This window comes from Hippoglossus stenolepis, chromosome 15 (genome assembly GCF_022539355.2).
Source record: "Hippoglossus stenolepis isolate QCI-W04-F060 chromosome 15, HSTE1.2, whole genome shotgun sequence".
In the NCBI taxonomy this organism is placed as follows: Eukaryota; Metazoa; Chordata; class Actinopteri; order Pleuronectiformes; family Pleuronectidae; genus Hippoglossus; species Hippoglossus stenolepis.
Genome location: NC_061497.1, coordinates 21,010,098 through 21,032,210, shown reverse-complemented (window position 1 = coordinate 21,032,210; position 22,113 = coordinate 21,010,098). Strand labels below are relative to the sequence as shown.

Genomic DNA, 22,113 nt, shown 5'->3' with positions numbered 1-22,113 from the left:
GTGCCTTTTAGAGAAAAGAGGAGTGTTTGTTGTGTCTTTAAATATGAGAGTAATGTTATTCCCTCTACAGTGAGTGTGTGTTTAATCACTTCTAGAAGCGCTGTAATCAATCCATCAAACTCCAGCCGTGCTTGTTGTCGTGCCTGACAACAAACATTAATTCACATCGACTTCTTTTTAATTTACCTGTAACACACAATGAGAGGCTGCACCACTGATGTGGAGTTATTTTGGCTGCTGTTCACCGTTCTGCTACAATTCCTCTCACTGCTCTCCGAGTGTGACCTTCTGTGTGTGTGTGTTTGTGTGTCTGTTGGTGTGTGTGTGTGTGTGTGTTGGAGCTTGTGTATCTGACCCCCCGCTCCCACACACTGGCACTAAACACATTCTCCAGCATCTAATTGTGAAGCAGAGAGAGAGAGTTTGAGCAGAGAAAGCGATGCTCAGTTTTTATTTCAAATTAAAATGAAATTGTTGCTCCTCGTCTCGTTTGTTCACACAACGTGAGCCTCACCTGAGATTCTAATAGATTTTTGGATATAATAATAATAATAATAATAATGTGGAATCTAATTCTAACTGCTTCTAGTTGAACAACGATATGACGCACTAACACCGAGATTTAAAGGTGAGTACAAGCTGTAAATGAAAAGCAACAGGGGGGAAGTTATACCCTCCACGCTGTAAATACCCCAACCACACAATGCTTACTTTTTATTTTGTAATGACATAATTTCTACAATATATCACAGATACTTTCTTCGATCTCTAAGGGCATCAGGTCGTGTCTGTAGCCAAACAGGAAGCACAGACACCCATTAAATATTGATATGGATCAAGGGGCATGGATTTCTTCTTTCGCAGTTTTCTCTGGGTCATCGATCTTGATTAAAGAAAAATCTGGCACATTTAGGGAACTGATATTTGTGAAAGTTGGTGAAGCTCGACTGAATGTGAGGGGACTGTTGGGCCCTGGTGGAGGAACTCGCTCCACTTTTCCTCAGTTCTCCTCCCCGACCCCTTTAACCACCCATGGCACAAATCTAAAACTGCTTGTCCGCTGTGCAGTTACAGAACACATCTCATGTTTTGACCTATTCCTTCAGTTAAGAAATCACCCACTCTTACGTGCACTCGTGGTGTAGTAGCTCGACTGTATGTGTTCTAATCCCTGGAGACTCCCCAACCTCCTGCAAGGCGAGTGTCAGGCACTCATTCACACTCACCGCCGCCGCCCCCTCCTTAGTCACATGCGCCGCCTCGCAAACACAACTTCTACATACTTTTCAAGGGCACGGTTTCTGTGTGAGGGTTTGGTATTTATCTAGGTATTTATCTGCTGTTGTGCCGAGCCGCAGCGAGCTGACTCCCACAAGCCGGCTGTCAAGGGCAAGGTGTTCTTCTTTGACGGAGGAGTCTTTGATCTCCTGTGATCCCTCCCAGGCATCTTCGCCGCAGCTGCACGGCTTCATTATGACATGGCCTCCACCCGGCGGCCTCCAAACACCCGTGGCCCCCGTTAGAATAGCACAACCGCCATCTCTGTCTGAATCCACAGCGGCGGATTATGTTTGCGAGCGCGAGATGGGGGGAGCAAGAGGGTAAAAGAGACAGAGAGGATGGAGTGCTTTGAAGACTGTCACCTGACTGTTAGTTCTTACTTCATGTCCTCAAAAAGCAGTTCTGGTGCGTTCTGTCAAATAGTTTCGTGAAGTTACATTTTTTTACTTTCAACAAAGAGATTTAGTAATTGGTTTATATGATTCTGAGCGTGTTTGCTCATAAAACATAATCGAAAAATGCCCTTGGTAAAATAAATTCTTGAGTTGTCAAAAAACATAGAAAGCGAAGAATGAATTATTCCCCTGGAAAAACTTAAAAAATGTTGAACTTTTGCGATGTCAATGAAAGTGAAACCAAATTCCTTGACCCACCCCCTGATCTTTGTGAATCCGTCCCTTAGTTTTTAAGAGAAATAAAAAAATTGGGTTTTCAAAACAATTCCTTTTTTTTCCCCTGTTATATTTCAATCATATTTTTCGGCCCTGGCGGAGATGTGCACTCTCCTGGGTGCCATTCTACTTCTTAATGACTTCTAAGTCTTTTTAACTGATCCCCAGTTCTACATTACTCTTGAGCTTGCCGGACCCGTTTCCTACAGTTTAAGCCGCTGACTTTAATTCAGTCGGGCACTTCTGAGATCTGCGGGAGATCGTACCCACTCACCACAGCCACACAGAGCGAGAACTGCCGCCGAGTGGGAATAAAGGAGGCAATGGACCATCAAAATGATTTCGAAGCTGTTATTTTAAGTTATAATAGCTGCATTATGTCGCTCTAAATGTTTTTGGGATATGAGGTGATTTTATTTGAGCAGACACAGTGAGAGCTAAACATATTTGGTAGGTTATATTAACCTCGTTCTGTGCTAATCTTGCTGCCGACATGTGGGTCAAACTCAATGCGGCTCCCTGGAAATGCGAGTAATGTGAGCGGATATTAATTAATGCTATACAAATTTACAGGCGCTTCCCCTCGCACGCTTTGGTTCAAATACCCGTTTTATGATATTTGCTTTAATTTATCAAACGCCTGTCTAATTTTACAGCCGCCCTGCAAAATGAACCGGGCAAACGGAGAAAAATAAATGCATCACCGAGATTGATTTCCGTGTCATCCGATCACATCAAACTGCTTCAGACTGTAATTAAACACATTAGATATCAATCACATCGGACATGATGGCGGAGGAAGATTCCTCCTCAGCAGACGGTGTCAGCTACAGACTCGTCTTTCTAGACTCTCACACAAGACTCATACTTTACAATTCACAACTTATTATATACAAGGTTTAGTTTTTAATAAAATAAGAAAGCTGTGACTGTAGTTTGTAACAACTGCAGCGAGGTAATCAGCAATATTTAGTCACGTTTTCAATTCGACTGTCGTGTTCGCTAACTTTTTTGAATAAAGTCCCGACCAAACAAGGTAGAAGGGAAATGTAGGAACTAGGAAACCGATTGATTTGAACTTAACTTTCAGTCTTAAAATATGTTGACTTTCTAAAATTGAAGTATTTTTAACTCCGTAGAAAATGAAATATGTTTTCTGAAAGTTGTCAGAGTTTCAAACTCCTGTTGTCACAATATCAGTAGATTATATATTCATGTCAGTAAGTTGCCCATAGTAACACGAAGCCAGGTTAAAAATCACACTATTCATTTGACTTTAAGTTGAAGATTTTTTCTTTGTTTCCCATGTTTTTTTATTTAGGAGCATTAAGAAAATGACTCCAAAATGGAAACTGTGCCTAGTTCCTCACTTCAGTTTCCCTGCAGGCACATGTCACACACTGAAACCCCCCTAAACTGCTTATTCTCATCTGCTTTCCTTATGTCAGTAAAGTGGAACCAACCCTTGACCCTGTATTCAGACATCAGCGGGTGAAATAAACAAACCGACTCCAGATCTAAACTACGTCACAACAACAGCTCGCCCGTCAGCCGCTTGAGGTCACGTTGACGTGTCGCTTTGACAAGTTACACCGTCGAAATGCAAAGAAGGTGAACGTTGACGCTGGAGATGGAAATTGGGTGCTTTTCGTGACGGCTGTGAGTAAAAAGCCTGTGAATAAATATCTGTCAGTGGTTGTCTGCGTTTCCCTCCAGTCAAAACAAAGTAAATTTACTTAACAAAACAGGAACACAAGTCAATTATCAGATGACAGTACACACACACACACACACACAACAGTAAGCGATGATGTGGTATCACACTCACGCCTCACGTCCCTGAAGTAGATGGTCTGCCTGTTGGGGTTGAGCAGCTGTATCACGGAGTCGTCGTTGTCCTTCACCCGACAGCTGATCATCGCCATGTCCCCCTCCACCACGGACACGTTGTCCGTCACCAGGTTCTGACTCACCACTGCAGGACGAGACAGAGACAAGGACACATTAACTCCGGTGCTTGATTCATATACATTAAGAGAGAGACGAATCAAGACACTTATGGCGAGGTGTTTTTTTTTTTAATCAGGCAACACACGAACGAGGACTTTCAGGTCTGTTAATTAACTGAAGTAATTATATAACACATGGGACGAATGAGAGAGAGCAGAGAGAGAAAGTTTCCAGTAAAGTAAAGTAAAGCTCTGATGATGCATTTCAATTCAGGGACAGAAAAAAGAGAAAAAGAGATTTAAAAAAAGCATCTGATCACATTCATTCAAGTGATGACACTTCTTATGAATTACATGATATACCTTGAATGGCCATTTTTGAGATTGCGCCTAAACATATCTCCACTAAAACCTGTCTAACTTCCCTCTGCTTCACTTTACTGTCTTAAAATGTGGCACGTGTGTGTGTGTGTGTGTGTGTGTGTGTTGTGTGTTGCTGGAGGTTGTGGGCTACAGCTGCACGATTACTTGGGAGATATCCAGTTTTCTTCATTTGTTATTTGTTATTTCATGTGGTGCTCCATCTTCATCTGTAATGATTCTTACATTGTCTGCAACAATTTCACATTTGCTGCCTTTAAATTGATACCAATATTATTCATAAAGAACATGTAGTTGCAGAGATTTACACTTTTAATTTGCCATTTTTGAGCAGAGGTTAATGAATCAGGCATCATATCATCATCATATGTTTTCATTTGTCTTTTTTTGTTTCTTCCATAATATAGAGATCAGTTACCCTGTAATCCTCCTTTATTGTATTTTGATATATTCGATGAGTGGCGACATACAACAGGCGGCGCATTAAAACCCCCTTGATGTGTTTCCATCGGAATAAACAGAAGCGAGTGACCTGGGAAAGTGTTCAACAAGCCTGCGGGCTCAGAAACACTGGTCGCAGCCATCATCGCTCATCAGCCACCACTTAGATTGCTGTACTTCCTTGTTTCACAAACAATATCTCTGCCGGAAGAATGAAAAATGGATCCTTTCGAGCTTTGTGCTACTTTGATTTGAAAAACTACAGTAATAACATCACAGACTTTGCTTTGGGGTTGCATCGTTGTTGTGGCCGGTGGTGAGGCTCGAGTGGCTTTGGCTTATTTTAAATGATCGCTACAGAAGCAGCGCCAGGCAGCCTGCCAGTCGAGGCTGATGGTGTTTTCCATCCCCAGTGCAGGAATTTGATGGTGAGATACACAAACCCACACAGACAAACACACACACTAGGCAACATGGACAAACACGAAAAGAGAGATACAAATCAGGAGTTTTTGAAAGCAACAAATGCTACTTGTGTCACGTTCAGAGGAACAACACAGTGTAACACAAAACTAAAAGTGTGAGAGGTTACACTGTTTTTATTTAGTGCTTTAGCGGCTTATCAAGCACTCAGAGTACTTTATAGTACAATCCATTCACACACAAATTCATACAGAACTATACACTGCACTATTTCTATCACACACCGTTTACACACTGCAGGAAAAGCAGTCAGGCAGTGCCTTGCCCAAGGATACTGTTAACTTGCTGACTGGAGAATTGAACTGGTTTGACAACCTGTTCCTGAGCCACAGCCATCCCTGTGGTCAGCAGTGACCTGACTGCTCTGCACAACCGCTTTTCATCATTTTATCAAAAACAAATCCAGCGACACACCGCAAAGATTGTAACAGAACGAAACAACGACCAATCAGAAACGCTCGGCTTGAATTCTCCTGCAGTGGCTGCGGGTTCGGTTCTGATCTGACCCTTAGCTGCGTGTCTCCTCCTCTGCTCTCTCTCCTGAGTTCTAGATGTCCTATCAATAAAGGCTACACACCCAAAAATATATTTTACAAATCAAAGCAGTTTCACGCCTACTTACAGGACGTTTAATGCCTGAATCAGACGACATGATATTTACATGTCAGACCACCGACCAATGTTATCTGTGTTTTTCCCTAACAAGCATAATGTCTGAAATAGATCAGACAGCAAGGGCCAGAGGGGGGTCTCACTAAGTACATCAGCAACTATATAATAGATGTTGACAAACTAGCCAAAGAAAGAAGAGACACATTCTGTGTGACTAGGACCTTATACAACTCTTACATCAGATCAGATCCTGTGCAATCTGAGCTGGACATTATGTACCCAGCTGAGAGGAAACGAGGAAAAGGCGTTACGTAGTTATAATCACCGTTAGAATTAGCATTTGCAAAACCACCCTGACAAATACATCTTCTCAGAGAGGCTAAAAAGCACCGACTCAGGGGTGGACACGGGGGCGAGCAGCGAAAACAAACCAAAAGAACACAGGAAACATCAACCGCTAATTTGCATGCCTCAGTTGTCAAGCACCTCTAAATATCCCTGCCATTTAGGAGACAAGGAGGATGAGGCGAGAGCAGAGAAATTGCATCCTCTGATGCTGACAGATAAGGATAGACAGCTTAACGAACGAGATTCAAATCAGCATCCCCTCGGTGGCCCGAGCGCAGCCCCAAATAAATGAACCTCGCTGTCTTTAATATTCAAGACCGAGCCTCATTTTTCAAAGATGTGCAAAGGTGGGCAGCGGGGTGGACATCTGGTTATGATAATGCGCTAACATACTACAAAGTGCATTTCAAGGCATCCACCGAAGGTTACAAGGCGGCGGCGGGGCTCCGCGGGGCGTCTGCCTGCTCGTGTTGTAAACCAGTGAAGGTAGGAGGAAGGACTTCAAACGGTTGCTGCCTTGTCAGCTACATAATTGTTCCTGTTGTGCTAAATAAACAACTCTGACATGCGGGAAGATGGTATGGGGAGGCGGGGGGGCTAATTAATGGCCAACAACAACCATGTGCTGTGGCCTCCGAGGACACTGTCAGAGGTGTTGCAGAGAAGCACTTCTGACATCGTGGTGGGCGAAGGCTGCTTAAATCATTTTTAAATATATTTAAAAATTTAATTTTTTTTCTTTAGTTGGCATGAATATGTTAAAGGGGACATACGGCAGAGAGGGGGAGAGAAGGAAGGCCAAAGACTATTAGCAGAGTTTTATTAACAGAGCTACAAACTGTTGCTGTCGGTTGATAATGACCCGCGTGACATTTTCATGATGAGCTAATGTGGAGTTGCACGTTTCTTAGTTCAAGGAGCTAAACACTGGACACAATGGAGGTTTAGACTGAAGTGGAACATTAGGAACAGGGGAGTCTGCTGCAACAAAAGGGGCCAAAGCAGGCCGTTGGGCACCGAGCTGAAAGGGGGCCCCCCGATTTATTGAAAACCCCCCTTGAATTCTATGATCAGCTTTGTATAGGATGCTGCATCAATAACCCCCCCCCCTAACGAGGCCCTAAAGCTGTCTGCTTCGTAAAGGCTGCGCACTTTCAGAGGTTTGGTTGAAGTGCTCCTCAGAACTTTCGGTGGCCCCCTTGAGGAATTGTTTTGCGTTTATTGTTGGACCTAAACAGTGAGGGGGAGATATCCGCCCTTGAGCGTAGACTGACGCTCGAGGGTAATTAAACTTGCAAGATGATTGATCGATTGTGTTATATTTGTGGTAATTATTTATACTTCTAAAGCCCAAAATAAAAGAGTTAGTGGGGTTAGCTTTACGGAGCTACAGCCTGCTAATAAGGTCAAGGGTTGTTGTAAATAACCTTTAAAATTATCAAACTTATATTTAACGTTCTCTCTGCGATGTGTTGCTCTAGATAGAAAATACACTTTCTTTGCCGCATCAATAGAATTCTTCATGTGTAAGTTAAGACATTGTGTAGAACCCGTGAACAGCAGCTGTTCTGACGTGATGGAGACATATGGATCGTGACCAAAATGAATATTCTTTTGAGGCGGCAGAGGCGTGTTGGTGTTTTTTCAAATGCAGATGAGGTGGATTTCACTTTGTGCTCCGCTCATACCTGTGAAAGCCGCTTCAGAGAGACAGACCGCGACATCCAGAAGTGTGACAAATGTCGGAGCAGCAAGTTTACTGGCGCGGGGGCCGGAGGACACGACTACTGATACACTTCCTTCCACACGGAGTCTCATGTTGGAGCTTTTAGTTACTGCCGACACTCCTCCGCCACAGAGAGAGACACACAAACTCTCATAACTGAAATAGACATTATGATAATGGTTCACCAGAGAACGTGGGAGTAATATACTGTATAATTTAGCCTGAGCTGCACTTAATACGTTTCCTCTAAATGTTTAAATCCATCACTTAATTTACCTCTTTACATAACATTAACACCCAAATACAGAAGGCACGAGCACTCTGCATGTATCCGCCGGACAGAAGAAGACCAGCAGCCGACCACAGGCAAACAGCTGGGAAACGTAGAAGACACCGAGACAATCCGGTCAAGAGGCACCACGGGAAAACTGCATCAGCCTCTCTGCTGAGTTAGTATTCAGCCAAGACTTGAAGTGCACATCTTTCCAATCTCCCAAGAAATATGACCTGCGCCGCCTGGAAACTGGGAATCGGAGCATCAATCTGCATCAATCTAGACCAGGAAACCTTCCGCTGTTTGGTCGGGAGAAGGAATAAATCACTGTTTTATTGGTCTGATATTCTCTGGATAGGATGAATTATGTTCTGTTTGCCGTGTTTATTATCATCACCTACGTTAGTGCTGCAGCTATTTGCAGAGACTATTGAAAACTGTTCAACACACTGATGGTGTGTTCTTGAATTGTTAATAGCGTTAGATTTGAGTCTGTGATGCTCGTCCCACTGTCCTGGGACGTCTTTCTTTCAAACCTTAGACACGGGAGGGTTATCAGTGGCTGTAGCTGACCTGGGTTTTCCAAACATACAACTAACAACAAGCTTAGTGTGTCATCATCTTTTGTTTCTGTACATACAACCTACAACCACAAGCAATTGGGTTGTGTACATCGATCACGATCATAAGCTGCTTTCCAACATGCACTGGACTCCACAGTGTCCAAGAGGGACGCTCCGCAGTTTCTTTGGACTTTATCCGCCTGACCACCGGGTGTAAAGTCCGTAGAAATCCAGGAGAAGTTGAACACAGCAGGGGATCCCCCACTGGATTCACCACGAGCGAGGTTGGGGGGGTTAATGACAAAAAGCGGCGTCATACACACAAGAGGGTTTGTGGCGATAAGAGCTGACGACGGTGTAAAATTCTTTCTTTGCTTTATTCTCATATATTCGATTTTTTCTCTTTCTACACAAGTATCTCCTGTATTCGTCCAACAATGCTACTGTGCCTTAGGCTGTAATGCAGTGGGCCTATAAAAGGCATGTCAATGACAAACACAAGTATCCATCCATTAACAGTACTGTTCATCCTTTGAGGGTCAGATAAGTGACAATGGATGAGAGGTGGAGGGACAAACCATTTCACATTCACACCTACAGGCAATTTACAGTCGCCCAATTAACCTAACCTCCCTACAGACTCCGACCCCGAACCCAAAACCCCTCTGCCGTGAGGTGACAGAGCAAACCGCTGCACCGCCGAGCTGCTCCGACACACAAGTGCTTCGCTATTTATTTGTCAAAGTGTTATCCGGAGTCATGTAGCTCATATTTCCATCTTTTACAACGGCCGGTAACACATTTGCCCGGTGGCGACGGAAGGGGGTTGGATTCCAGCCTTCTGTCATCCATGTCAAAAAGTTGGAGCAGCCAATCCTAGATTAAAGTTGTCAGACAATGACACAGCACACTGCGCGGCACAAAGCTCGCCCCAGGCCCGACTTCTCTGAGACTGGAATGGAAGAGAGAGAAAAAAATGCCATATTCCATTTGCCCGGGCGAACAGCTGCACGTAGTATCTGTGTGATTCAGTATGAAATGTATGCATATTAATCTGGCCACCGTGGCAGTGAGGGAGATTTTAATCAGGGAATAAAAAACCCTCTATAACACTGATGTATAACTGCAGCGGGACATTATCTGGGAGACGCTGGTTGACGAGGCTTTGTTTGTAGATTTCACTCTGCACATATCAAACCATGTACCAAATATGTTGCTGAATATTAATCCACACATCGGTCTGTGGGCATCCATGGTTTTCCACGTGCCCCCTGTGGAGGCATTAGCTCTTAAAGCACCAGCATTGTCTTCTTATTATTGGATCTGCGGTTAAACAGGCATTTATTCAAACCTCGTCCTCATCCGAGACATGATGCAACGTACAGTAATCCCGTACAATACGCTGCATTCTCTTAATTTTTATGTTTGTGGCTCGTGTGCCGCGCCGCTCTCTGCAGTGTGTGTGTGTGTGTGTGTGTGTGTGTGTGCGATCACCAGAGCCGGCTGAGAGATATTAATTTCCCTCTGACATTTCGAAGAACATGTGTATCTGAGTGAACGCTCAGTGAACAGCTTACAATCATTTTTCCTCCTTTTTTTTTGTTGTTGATGTGGCTCCTGGTGATAAAATGGTGTGTCTGTGTGTGTGTGTGCTTGTCTGTGTCTGTGCGCGTGTGTGTGTGTGTGTGTGTGTGTGTGATTGCAGTCAGTCCTGGTCTGATTGCATGTTTTCACAGATGTGCGTGAGCTTGTCTGATTACACGTCTTTGTGTTTGCTGCGAGGAGCTGATTTCTGGGTAACCCTCCTGAACAAGTGTGTGAATACAGCATTATTACAGCGGTACCTGCCGGGCACGGTAACATTTACCATAGTAATGTGCACGGGATGCACGTAATGATGCAGTAGATATGTATGAGGACAAACTGAAGAAGACCTTTAAAGTTCGGACTTTATAAACATGGGCAAAACTTAAGGTAGAAGTCTGGGTTGTTTGTTTCTCATCTGGGACAGTGGACAGGTTTTTAGGTTCTGGGTTCGAACTCGACTGGCGGAGGTCGGTCGTGTGCACAGTTTTCAACTTTTAACAGTATTTCCAGCTGCACTCACTTTCACTTTTACTTTCTAAAATGAAGTGGTCAAGATAACCTGGCTGAAAAGTTCATCTGAGGACTCGTAGGTGTTTGGAGTGGATGTGGGCGAACAAAGTGCTCAACCGTTGACAGAAAGATAATGGCCATAATTTGTTAAATATTAAAAAGTAGGCACATCCTACGTCCCGGTTTAAGCCAGAGCCAGATCTTTCCCTCACCTTCACTGAGTGCTTTGAGCTGCCGTCTTTTTACAAAGTCTGATATGCTTTGGTAATTATTTATTATAACCAAAAGATCCAATGGAAGACAATTTATGACCGATGTCGTAAAGAATCAGAATGATCCTCGAATGTTTAAACATCCTGTGACGTTGGCAAAGCAGAGAAAACCTACGACTCTGCTTGTCGAGATGTGTTTGATGTTTACGAGGCTTCAACCGAGCCGCTGGCCGCGCGAACGCCGTCTCCGTGCAGACGACTGACGGCTCGAGGCTGCGGAGAAAAAGGTCAAGATCCTTGTACGGCCGGACCACTTCAAACAGTGGAATCCCTCTCGGGGAGGATTTGAAGGAGGCAGCTCAGCTAATCCGTGTGTCGGCCTGTGACTGTTGAGAAAAGTTCAAAGATATGACAGACGGAATTTATGGGGTTTGATAGCACTGCTCCCCTTTGGAGATCAGACTCTATAAAAAAAAAAAAAAATTTAACATACAACATGTATATACTGACGTAACAGGCGTCATCGAACACGAGAGGGACAACATGACAGAGAAAACATCTTGATCGCCCCCTGGTGACTTCTGCTGTATTGATTATAAACCCAACCTCCTCCTAGTTAGTGGATGGGACCTGGGTGAAACATGAAAAACGTTCTCTAAGATGTTTTTGTGTTATTTTAAGTAGTTCTAATGACGCTGATGTATGTTCAAATGTTCATGTTTCTGATTAGTTTAGTTGATGACGTTAAAACCAGGGTGAAATGTCACGATTAACAGCTGAGACAGATTCACAATTAATCCAAACTTCGGCTCCATCTTCCGAATCACTAAAGTTGTTATTCACAATATTGAATTATGAATTTACTATAACATTTGTTACTGTTTTAATATCTACCAATATTGTTTCATTTGTGGATAGTGGGAGGAAGTAGAGATGAAGTCTATGGTCAAGATACTTGGTTTCAAAGATGAATGTTATATATGTTGCCCTGAAAATGAATTTTACCTAAAGGGAAGATAAAGCAGGTTATTGCACCTGTGAATGTGCAGGAGCTGAAGAAATCAACATATACTTTGATCTGATTTCCATCCTGCACCTTTTACAGCTTCCACCTGATAAAGATTTACACACTCTGGTGAATAACCACAGAGGTGCTCGCAAATTTCTATTGTTCTATTATTGGTGTTTTGTGCGTCTTCTTGTGCGTTTATGGACGTTCCTGAACAGGGAACCTGTTTATAGAGCCCTGGTGGGGGGGGGGGGCAAGGTAACAATGCACGATGAGACCTGATAATAAAACAGCTGCAGTGGTGAGAAGTAAATAAATCAACAGACACGGTTGAATATTTATACACTGGCTTGACTTTAAATCTGAGCAAGATTAAGGGCTTTAGTGCAGCGTTACATCATTTCCACCTAAATACATTTAGATTTCCTCAGTTAGAGCAAGACGATATCAAAACATGAGTATTTTTCTATTGCAAGAGAATAAATGTGACAATGAAGATGATATTTTAATAAATATGGATACATATATATATATATATTTTTAGCTACAGTGAATGTGATTATTTATTATGTCCAATTACGAGCACGTCTTTTCTCATTGTGGCAGCACCTTGCTCCTGTAATTCACCTCCTGATATATTGGTATAGAGACTCGCAGCGAGCAAAATAACAAATGACTCCACTATAACTAATAATACATGTCAAGCACCTTCAGAGATTCCCTCTTCCACACGAGCGACATAAATATCAACCACCAGAAGCCTCACGCGGCGCCAACAGCCGCCTTTTCCAGCCTGACGTTGCATTATTCAACTGCGTAATCCATAATAGACCAAAGCTAAATCTTGTGATAGGAGAAACCCCTTTGAGATTCACTCAAATGAAACATAATGCATCTGACTGAATGGCTAATAAATTGCGGCGCTTTAAAGTGTCAAAGAAATACACAGAACCGAGAGATGTGGACGGGTTAGCGCCAAGGCAGCGACACATAAATCCTGTGAATGACTTAATATCTTTAAAAAAGAGAAACGTACACAGAGTAACTGAACACAAAGTACAAAGTACAAATCGTACTGTCCAGGCGAAGCTGTAAACTACAAATTTTCTTGTAGAAAAAAACAACAACATTATACCAGTACTTCTAAAACTAGGGGCAGGCCCATCTGCGAGATATAGCGCCACAGTGAGGTGGAGGGTTGAAACTGCAGCTATATCCAGATATTACATTTACATTACTACATTTCGTCCTTGCTACACCCTGAAGTGGTCGCCAACGTACCATGGGGCCAAAACACAAAGATATTCTCACACTCATAGCTCCAGGGAATCTAGAGTCTCAGATGAACCTCACTTAGTTTTCGAGAAATTGAGAACTTTGGTAACGTCTGCAGTTTTCGTTTTAATCTGGATTAGAAGAAACTGAGCTGTTGGGAACAATGATGCTATCAATTACATCCTGATTGGTTCTTATTAGTATTGACTCGACAACCGGGGGGAATGCAAAACGTTGCTAACAACCTATTGTCGGTAACACATCGTCTTCGGTGCAAGAAAACAAGCTGTTTCCCATTCGCTCATTTCTCGTTAAGAGTTATTTACACACACATGCTCAGTGTATGTGAATGAATGTGTGATATGGATTTTTCAGGCGTGTCAGCAGGGTATGGAGCTAAGGTGCTCATCTGGAAGGAGGTGATTTTCATTTAAAAACTAAAACATAATAGCATTGATGTAGCTTTAGTTAAATAAATATGATTTATAGTTGCTTCCCTGCTCATGTTCAAACGGTGAGTTTTTCGGGGCTCGTGAAGATGGGATTGCCACAAACTGTTTGAGAATCACTGTATTACAATACGTGTATTTCACGGTTATACTCCTGTCACCCCTCCCCTGCCACACACTCACACTCTTCACCTCTCCTACTGGTGTTTGCTGGAACAGAGGATTTGTGACACATTATGTAAGGCTGGTGTGTGAAGAGCTTTGTGGGGCGTTGCATGCCTGCAGTGAGCATGTAAATGGGTTTTTGCACCACCACTGCTTCTTGTGTGCTGCATGAAACGCCTTTATCTCACTGCTGGGCTCAACGTGTGCCGAGCAAATTTCAGCAGTTCCCGTAAATAAACAATAATAAATATTAACGGAGGATTGTTACATCAATAAGTGTGTTGCCATACTGTGGTGTGTTTATGATAATACACGCAGAATGAAAGGGAGCACCCGCTGTAGGTTTTTATTGTGTGTTTGGGTCTCAGCCTGTTTTGTCCCCTAGTATTTGCAGCTCTTTTAAAAAGCAGATACTGCAAGTTACACAAACATTTTCTTCATGGAAATAATCTCATTAGCTAATGGAGGCTGCAGAGCCTGGAGTCAGAATATATGTTGGTTTAGTGAAGCCATTACTACAATGTAAATAAGACTTTTTGGTTAAATCAGGCGATGAAGTAATTAATGATGAACATGTAACAGCTGCTGCGAAACAGATTTTCGAGTGTTGTCGCAAACATGCAAACATACAACCACTAGACTACATCGCAAAGTGCTTCACTAGCGCCACCTAGAGGCTAGAATATTGGATAACATTGAAAAAGAGACACAAACAACAGTTTTAGCAGATAAATGTGACATTTGTGTCATTATAATTTAGCAGGATAATCACTTTGAAATGTAATTACACGTTATACCTCCGAGGAGGTTACGTTTATTTGTCCCACCAAAACTACAACTACCAAACCAATCTCCGCAAAAACTTTGTGGAGGGATGACCCGAAGAAGAGACCCTTAGATTTCAAACAGCTCCAGATAAATGGGCAGATCCAGGAATGTTTGTTCTCATTCTTTAGGTCCCATCACTTTGGCAACACGAATGTGCACAGGAAGTAAATCTAAAATCTGCCAATAACGTTTTTAAAGTAACATCAAGATACATTAAGTTGAAGTGGATGATTTGGCCCGAAGGAATCAATAGAGACACATTCAAAGCGTCCCACAAACCAAAAAGAGTCTCATGAATATTCAGACCAGGATAAATTCTCAAGTGGTCAAATTTATATCTTGATTTAAATATGAAATGAACTGAATGACCATCAGTCAACACGGCTAATGTCTACAGCAGATTTCTTATGCAGCCCCAGTGAACTGATATTTACTGTGTTCAATTTCCCATGAAATCCGAGCTGATGCGGCTTCGGCTGCATTTTCAGATTAATTTACATGCTCTTTGCTTCGCCAAAGGCCACTTAACATTAAGAGAGCATGTTGGAAATACACAGGGCTCGGCTGCGGCTCCGAGAGCTTCCAAAGGAGTCTCTTGATACTGCGGGAAAATGTCGGGATCCTTTCAGCAGCGATGCTTGACGGAAAAAAAAGAGGATTAATTTGAAATAAAACTTCATGTTTGTAATGAAAATCAAGAGATTTGTGATGCAAACATTTCAGCGGTATTGGCATTGAAATTGGCTAATGACACATTCTGGGATGAGGTTTAAGTTGACAACACTTGCACCACATTTTAATCACATTTTAATCTCTCCTGAATTTGGCAAAAATACAATATAATGACTAATAGATCAATAAATGGGCACCTCTCCATTTTGGGAGATGATATATACTTTTTTTTTTGTGTCTGATTTCCTTCACCAGCTCATCTCTCACCTCGTGTGTCGTTTGGAACTGGGCAGGTGGCATAATGGCTTTAATGGAGCCTTTTCACTGACAACAGCAAACTGCTACATCTGGAAATGAGGCTGATAAGAGCAAAGTTTTGTGGCTGAAAGAAACGAGCAGCTGGTGGAAGAGTTGGGTGATAATTCTCTGTGGGTTCATCACCACCAGAGTAGAAAAATTAATATTTATTAACGTGGCTGTAGGTGTTTCAAGAGCGAAGTTTAAGGCTGCATCTACTCTAATACACGTTTGTTTCAAAATGCATCTTTTATCCTTTACTGTCACCATGGTTACGCCTGGCGTCCACATTACTACCAAGTTTGGAACAGGCGGTGGACCATTTATTTTCATTTGTTGAAGTTCAGGGTCAAGATTCATCTCCACTTCACTAATTTAAACCAAAAAAATGAACAGCGACCATCAGTGTGATAAAAACTGCCTAAAATGAAATAAAGTATTTTTGGAAAAATTGTATTTAACGTGTTCTTTGACGATTTAGCTCGGCCTACGTTCCACTAACATGACGGAGGCGTGCTTTATGATCATTACTGCAGCCAGCCACCAGGGGGGATTGATCACCTCCTGATGGGGGTCACGACCCGACTACCAGCGGTGAATGCAAAGCGTGGCTGACCTTTACTTTCGGTTCGCGGCTCCACTTAATCTCCAGGCCAAGAAAAGAAATCTACTGACTTACATTTCTTAATTTCTGTTCCTGGTTCCTCGTGAATAAATGGTCATGTGATATGTATTCAGGCGTGTTAGTACGGACAGAGATGGTTTCTGATACTAATACAAGTATAATCAGTATTATTACAAGATGTGAATCTTCTAGTTTTATAAATATATTGTTTTCTAACCAACCGGAGCCCATATCAGTGTAACCACGGATGACTTGCGAAGTTCGATTTCACTCCCAGTTTGTATCACACCCTCTACCCGTCTCCTACAGGGCAGTTACATAAACCCGGTGCATCATTTTACATACGACTTCCTACAAATTACCATCCAAAACAGGCAATCCTCTGTTCCTCTTCCTCTCGCTAACGCTCCTTCCTCCTGAGCCTTTCAGGCTCGGAGGAGAGCGAGGGGAGGTATTGTTCTGGATTCAAATAAAGAAATCAAGAAGTAAACAGAGGAGCGGCGAGGGAGGCAGGACGGGGTAGGAGGGAGGGATGGATGGAACGTGGCTGCTGGTTGGTGTCGCTAATGATGAGGAAAATGGAGGGTCATGTGGGAGCCATGGCTGGATGGAGAGGGAGGGAGGGAGTCGGCGTTGTATAAAGAGTCACATAAGTGGTGGGTGGATGCTTTGTGTGTGTGTGTTTTCTGCATTTCCACTTGCTCATGTTGGGTGCACTGTTCATATCACACAGTGGTGCTACATGCCTCTACTTATCTGTGTCAAACCAGGTTATCCATGAGTGCGAGCGGCCGGTGAGTGTGTGCGTACGTGCGTGCAGGAGCGAAAGGGGCGGCAACCGAGTGATTAATGCGTCAGAGAGGCAGCTGTGGTGGAGGCTTAGTCCTTTGGAAATATCTTTCAGGGAAGAAAGACAGAGCGGGAGGATGGAGAGAGGGCAGGAGGGGGAGAGAGGAGGAGGGAGAGGAGGAGAGAGGAGGAGGAGGGAAGAATACGCCTGCCATATAAAGAAAAGTGAGCTTAGAGCCGTCACCGGGGTCGAGTGGGGCAGTGAAGGACACGTGACTCGGCGGAGGGAGGGAGCCACAGCAGCGTCCTTCTGTCCTTCATCATGTCCACAGTCACAAGTGTCTCCTTTCAGCACCAATGTGATTTCAACTTTTCAATAATCGGTGAACTTTGTGCCTGATGAACAGAACAATGACTGAGATGTGTTAAAAGGACAAATACAATCTATTACTTTCAATTTCTTGGGTATTATTCATAATGTTTTGTAATTTTTTAGGTCATTTGTGACTAATCCATCTTTTTAATACCTTTAATTCTGTGTATGATATAAAGTATGTGATATAGGAGTTGCCACTCTGTCCTGGCATCAGGACAAGATGCACAGTTTCTGTTCTAAAAACAACATGACCTCTAGTGACCTACATCGGAAATAAGTTACATAAATGTACAAATATTAACCATGAATTTAGAGTTGTAATCCATAAACTAATACAACAGGGAATTAGAGTTTTTTTTACTAAATTATTCAACTGCTCAGTGGTCTCTAATATCAATAACATTAAATTCTATGTACAAATAAAAACAGATATCTGAAAGTATGTTTCTTTTGTAAGTATTGGAACACTAAAATTTATTTTACAGTATTATTATATAATATTATTACAAATCATCTGAGGTATTTTTCACGTAGCATTTTAAGTGTGGGTCCCCAACCTGAGCCTGTCGGGTCCAGATGTAAAGCTGGATCTGGACCACAACTTTAAAATGATCTTCAGGTTCGATCACGTGAGATGAGCTATCTACTACATTTTTTATGCCACATATGAATATATATTTTGTATGCCTGTAATTGGGGGAAACCTCAGGCTGGGTCAGGTTGTTTGGGTCGGGCTCTGCTAATTTTCTCCCAGGCTCGGTCGGGTTCGTGCAGAAAGCTGCGGCCCGAGCTGAACCCTCCTAGATAACTGTTTATTGGACAATGTTCTAACTGTGCAGAAGTCGACTCTTAAACAAGACAGAGTGCAGGTGGATAACAGCTTGTACTACGGGGCTATACTCTGCATCCTGACTCAGCCATTTTAAATGTGGAGCAGCTCTTGTGGATATTATGTCGAGTCAGGCAGCTGCAGAGGAGCAGGAGGAAGTCGAGAGGGGATATCATCTCCTGACACACGCTGGGCGAGGCGGGTTTTCCCCTCGGGGGCCACGACGAGTGACAAACAACTGATGACAAGGTCTTTCTGAGAAGGCGCTCGACGAAATGTGCAGCGGTGAAATCTACCTGTCAAATACACAACGTGTCACGAGCCGAAAATAACCAACAGACGGTCTGTTTATTCAAAAATGTGACTGAATACATTAATCACAAATTAAGTTTTAAAATTCTGATGGATTGAACAGGGAAAAAAAGTGATATTGTTTTCTTTATTCAGTTTAAACTTCAAACTGGAGGATTGTGAAATCTTAACTGATTTAAAACGTGGAACAAGACCACAGACACAGCGACAGATGTTACCGATTGTTAATCTCTTCATTGTGAGAACGAACACACACCAGATGATCGAGACTGGCAATGCTCTTTTAAGCCTTTAAGATTATGCAGATGTCACATTCAGGATCATTTGACCTGATAATCTGTTCAGATCAGACTTTAAACGATCCTCCACCATCTTCAGGAGGAAATCGGATCCAACATCAGGCTGATTGGTGCAGCACAAATTCCATATGTTGTAAATCAACACATACTTATAATGTAGATGGATTGAAGACAGACTTGTGCTTTAATGTGGTGCTGCACACAGTTGGCTGTTTGAGGAAAAACATCCCCGGGTGACGAAATCGAAAACTTTTGACTCCACGAGTCGATGGCGTGCACCAAAATGCACCATTAGCGATGAAGGAGGCACATTCCTGTCCCCTGACTTCGCACCAGATTGGATCGTCAGCGGTGGTGGAGGCACTACACACTGCAGCGCTGATGTGAAACCTTACAGCAGGCGCACAAACTGCTTCCTGCAGCCTGAGTAATATCTGAAAATACTGTGGACAAAAGTTGTTTTCAAGTACACTCCAAGCCACTGTGGATTTCACTTTAGAGGGAGGCAGCCCATGAGGTGGGATCCAGGCGTAGAGCAGCAGCGGTGCAGTGTTTATCATGAGGAGGAGGGAGTCTGAGGTTTGGCCCGAGTCAACGGTCCATGGCTGCTTCTCCCTCGCAGGCTGCTCTCTCCACCAGCTGCTGAGCTCCTCTCCGGTATCTCTGCTCGCCAATTAAACATCTTCAACTGGCAAACTACACACACACGTACATTTTTTATGTTCAACCGCTACAAAAACAACTTGTTGCCAAGCATTCGAACCTCATTACGGTGTGTATGACACGATACAGACGTGTGAATCAGTTTTTAAAAAATGCATCAACAGTGAACTGGTCAGACGCAGAGTCACAGGCGATAGATGTGTTTTTCTGTGAACTACACTGAACCTCCAGCTCGTCCAGCGTGTAGACATGCATGAATCACAGCTCTGATTGCAGGGCACGGCTCGGAGAAAATATCCCAAACCGCGCCGAGAAGAGGCATCAGTGACATTTTGCCTCTCCTCAGGCCAACACGCTGCGGTATAGCCACGCTTAACAATTCAGGCGGCTGCCAAATAATAAAATACAGTGTAGGCTTCTAACAGCACATGGCAGCAGTCTGTAATAAACTGATCGTATTTCTGTGCAGCAGCTGTTTCATATAATTCCAGACACATTGGTTAAAAACTGACATTTGGCGTTCTCAAGAGACGGTGTTAGTAATCGAGGGAAAAATGTCAGGGGGGCGTGTCGCTGCTCCACCGACACAAACATTTATTTACACGCTATTATGTCCGCTGACGAAACCTTGTGTTGGGTTTACATCAAAACCTGGAACCGAGAGTGACGGAGGGTTTGGATTTTTAAATTCTGGCATCCAAACTTTTCATATGCAAAACCAAAAGAGCTGCGGCATTCAGGCCACGTCCATATTACAACGTTTTAGTAAGAAAAAGCATCAGTATTATGTTGAGGTCGGGCGTCTGTACGAGTTTCTAAAATGAAGAAAGTTGGAAATTGCTGAACCTGTTTTACAAAAAGTCAGGGGCTGTGTTTGCAGAAATTGAGACTTTGGAAATTATGATGCACACACATGCATTCATCTGATTGGTTCTTATCAGTCACGGCTCAACACGTATTTATTCTGCTTCCTGTTTACACCGGTGTGCACATAAATAGTCATGAATAGTCATAATAAAAGCATTTCCAGGTGTGTTAGTATGGATGGGAATTACGTGCAATATGGAGCTAAAATGCTCATGTGGACGGAAATTGATTTAGTTTTAAAACATAATTTTTAAACTGTAACATCTGAGCTTTGATGCAGCGTCAATATACAATAAACACCGGTCAGGAGGTTGGACTGAATTTATGCTGCCGTCACTGTGGAATTACAGCCAATACATGGGCTAAATAAGCCTCTAACAACGCCTTCACATTAAATGTAATGATATCATTAATTTCATTGTTATTATTAAAAAGTGAAAAAGTGCTGCAGCTCCGGGAATCAAAGTTGAATCCGGGCTGAGTGTCGATGTCGGTGTAGAAGAGGGAACATGCAGCAGGAAGCAGGAACACCGTGATGAGGTCTGTTGGATTTTCTGATTTCGTCTCTAGCAGGCGGCCGAGAGGACGAGTCAATACTCCATCACTACAACTTTTGTTTGCGACTCTTTTCTAAGCACATTCACTAAAACCTGTGTTTCTCTCGAGGGTTTCTCTGCTCTAGTTCCACTTGTTCCATTAGGGAACAAATAGCTCATGAAACTACACGAGCCTCCAACAACCTGGTGCCATGACGATACGACAAAGCTCTGTGGGGAGTCTGTCCTGTTACGTCTCAGTTTGTGTCCTCAAATCATGTAAAGACCAGAGGGAGAAGTGAAAATAACAGCTGTGATATTAGGTTATACCAGGTTTTTCAGGTTAACACAACTTTATTCAAATTCTAAAGTTTCCCTTTGCTTGTTTCTTTATTTTAAAGGAGGCATATTATCCTCATATTGAGGTTTATAATTCAATGTCCTCATAGTGTCTGTTGCTGCAGCTCCTCTTTTCAGCCTCTGTCTGAAACACTTGGTTTTAGCTCCTGTCTGTAAAGATAAACCACTTGCAGCTTTAACTTTGTTTAACTTCTACATTCACAAAAAAAACCCTATAAAACATAATAGAGGAAAGAAAAGCTGAACAAAAAAAAGCATCGTATATGTCTCCTTCGAGAAACTCTGGGAACAAAGCCGACTTCTTTCTTTTATTGTCATCGGTTTGGAGGAAATAAACTTTTAAGGTCTGACAGTTCTGAGGTTATAAGATGGAAAAGTGTTGCAGTTTACTGCCGCACTCCTGGCGGCAGCGGTTTTTAATGCTGAATACCTACATGCATGACTACACTTATTATTTCATGAAGATTTAATTAGGACAAATCATTTAATCATCATTAAAATGGCAGAGTGTGACCCTCTGTTGAGGAATTAGAGATTATTATGTTTGTTAGTCAAGGAATTAACATCTGACATGTAAATATAAGGCCGAGGCTGATTAATACAAATCCACGATCACAGCCCGTTGAACTCTGATTTTATCATAATTAATCATCTTCGTCTTTCATGTGATGCAGCCTCCGCACATTGTTCCATTCAACAAGAGGAGGACAATATTAGCACGGGT

The 22,113-nt window shown here is 42.7% G+C and overlaps 1 protein-coding gene across 5 annotated transcripts in view; it reads right to left on the bottom strand.

Annotated features, from left to right (window-relative positions):
* The window catches only part of cadm1a (cell adhesion molecule 1a), a 329,744-nt gene that overhangs the window by 74,650 nt on the left and 232,981 nt on the right, over nucleotides 1–22,113 (bottom strand). For all 5 annotated transcript variants that reach the window (XM_035178483.2, XM_035178485.2, XM_035178486.2 and 2 more), the window contains one exon: nucleotides 3,781–3,927. In XM_035178483.2, the coding sequence (XP_035034374.1) occupies nucleotides 3,781–3,927 (147 nt within the window). The remainder of the gene's footprint in view (nucleotides 1–3,780; nucleotides 3,928–22,113) is intronic.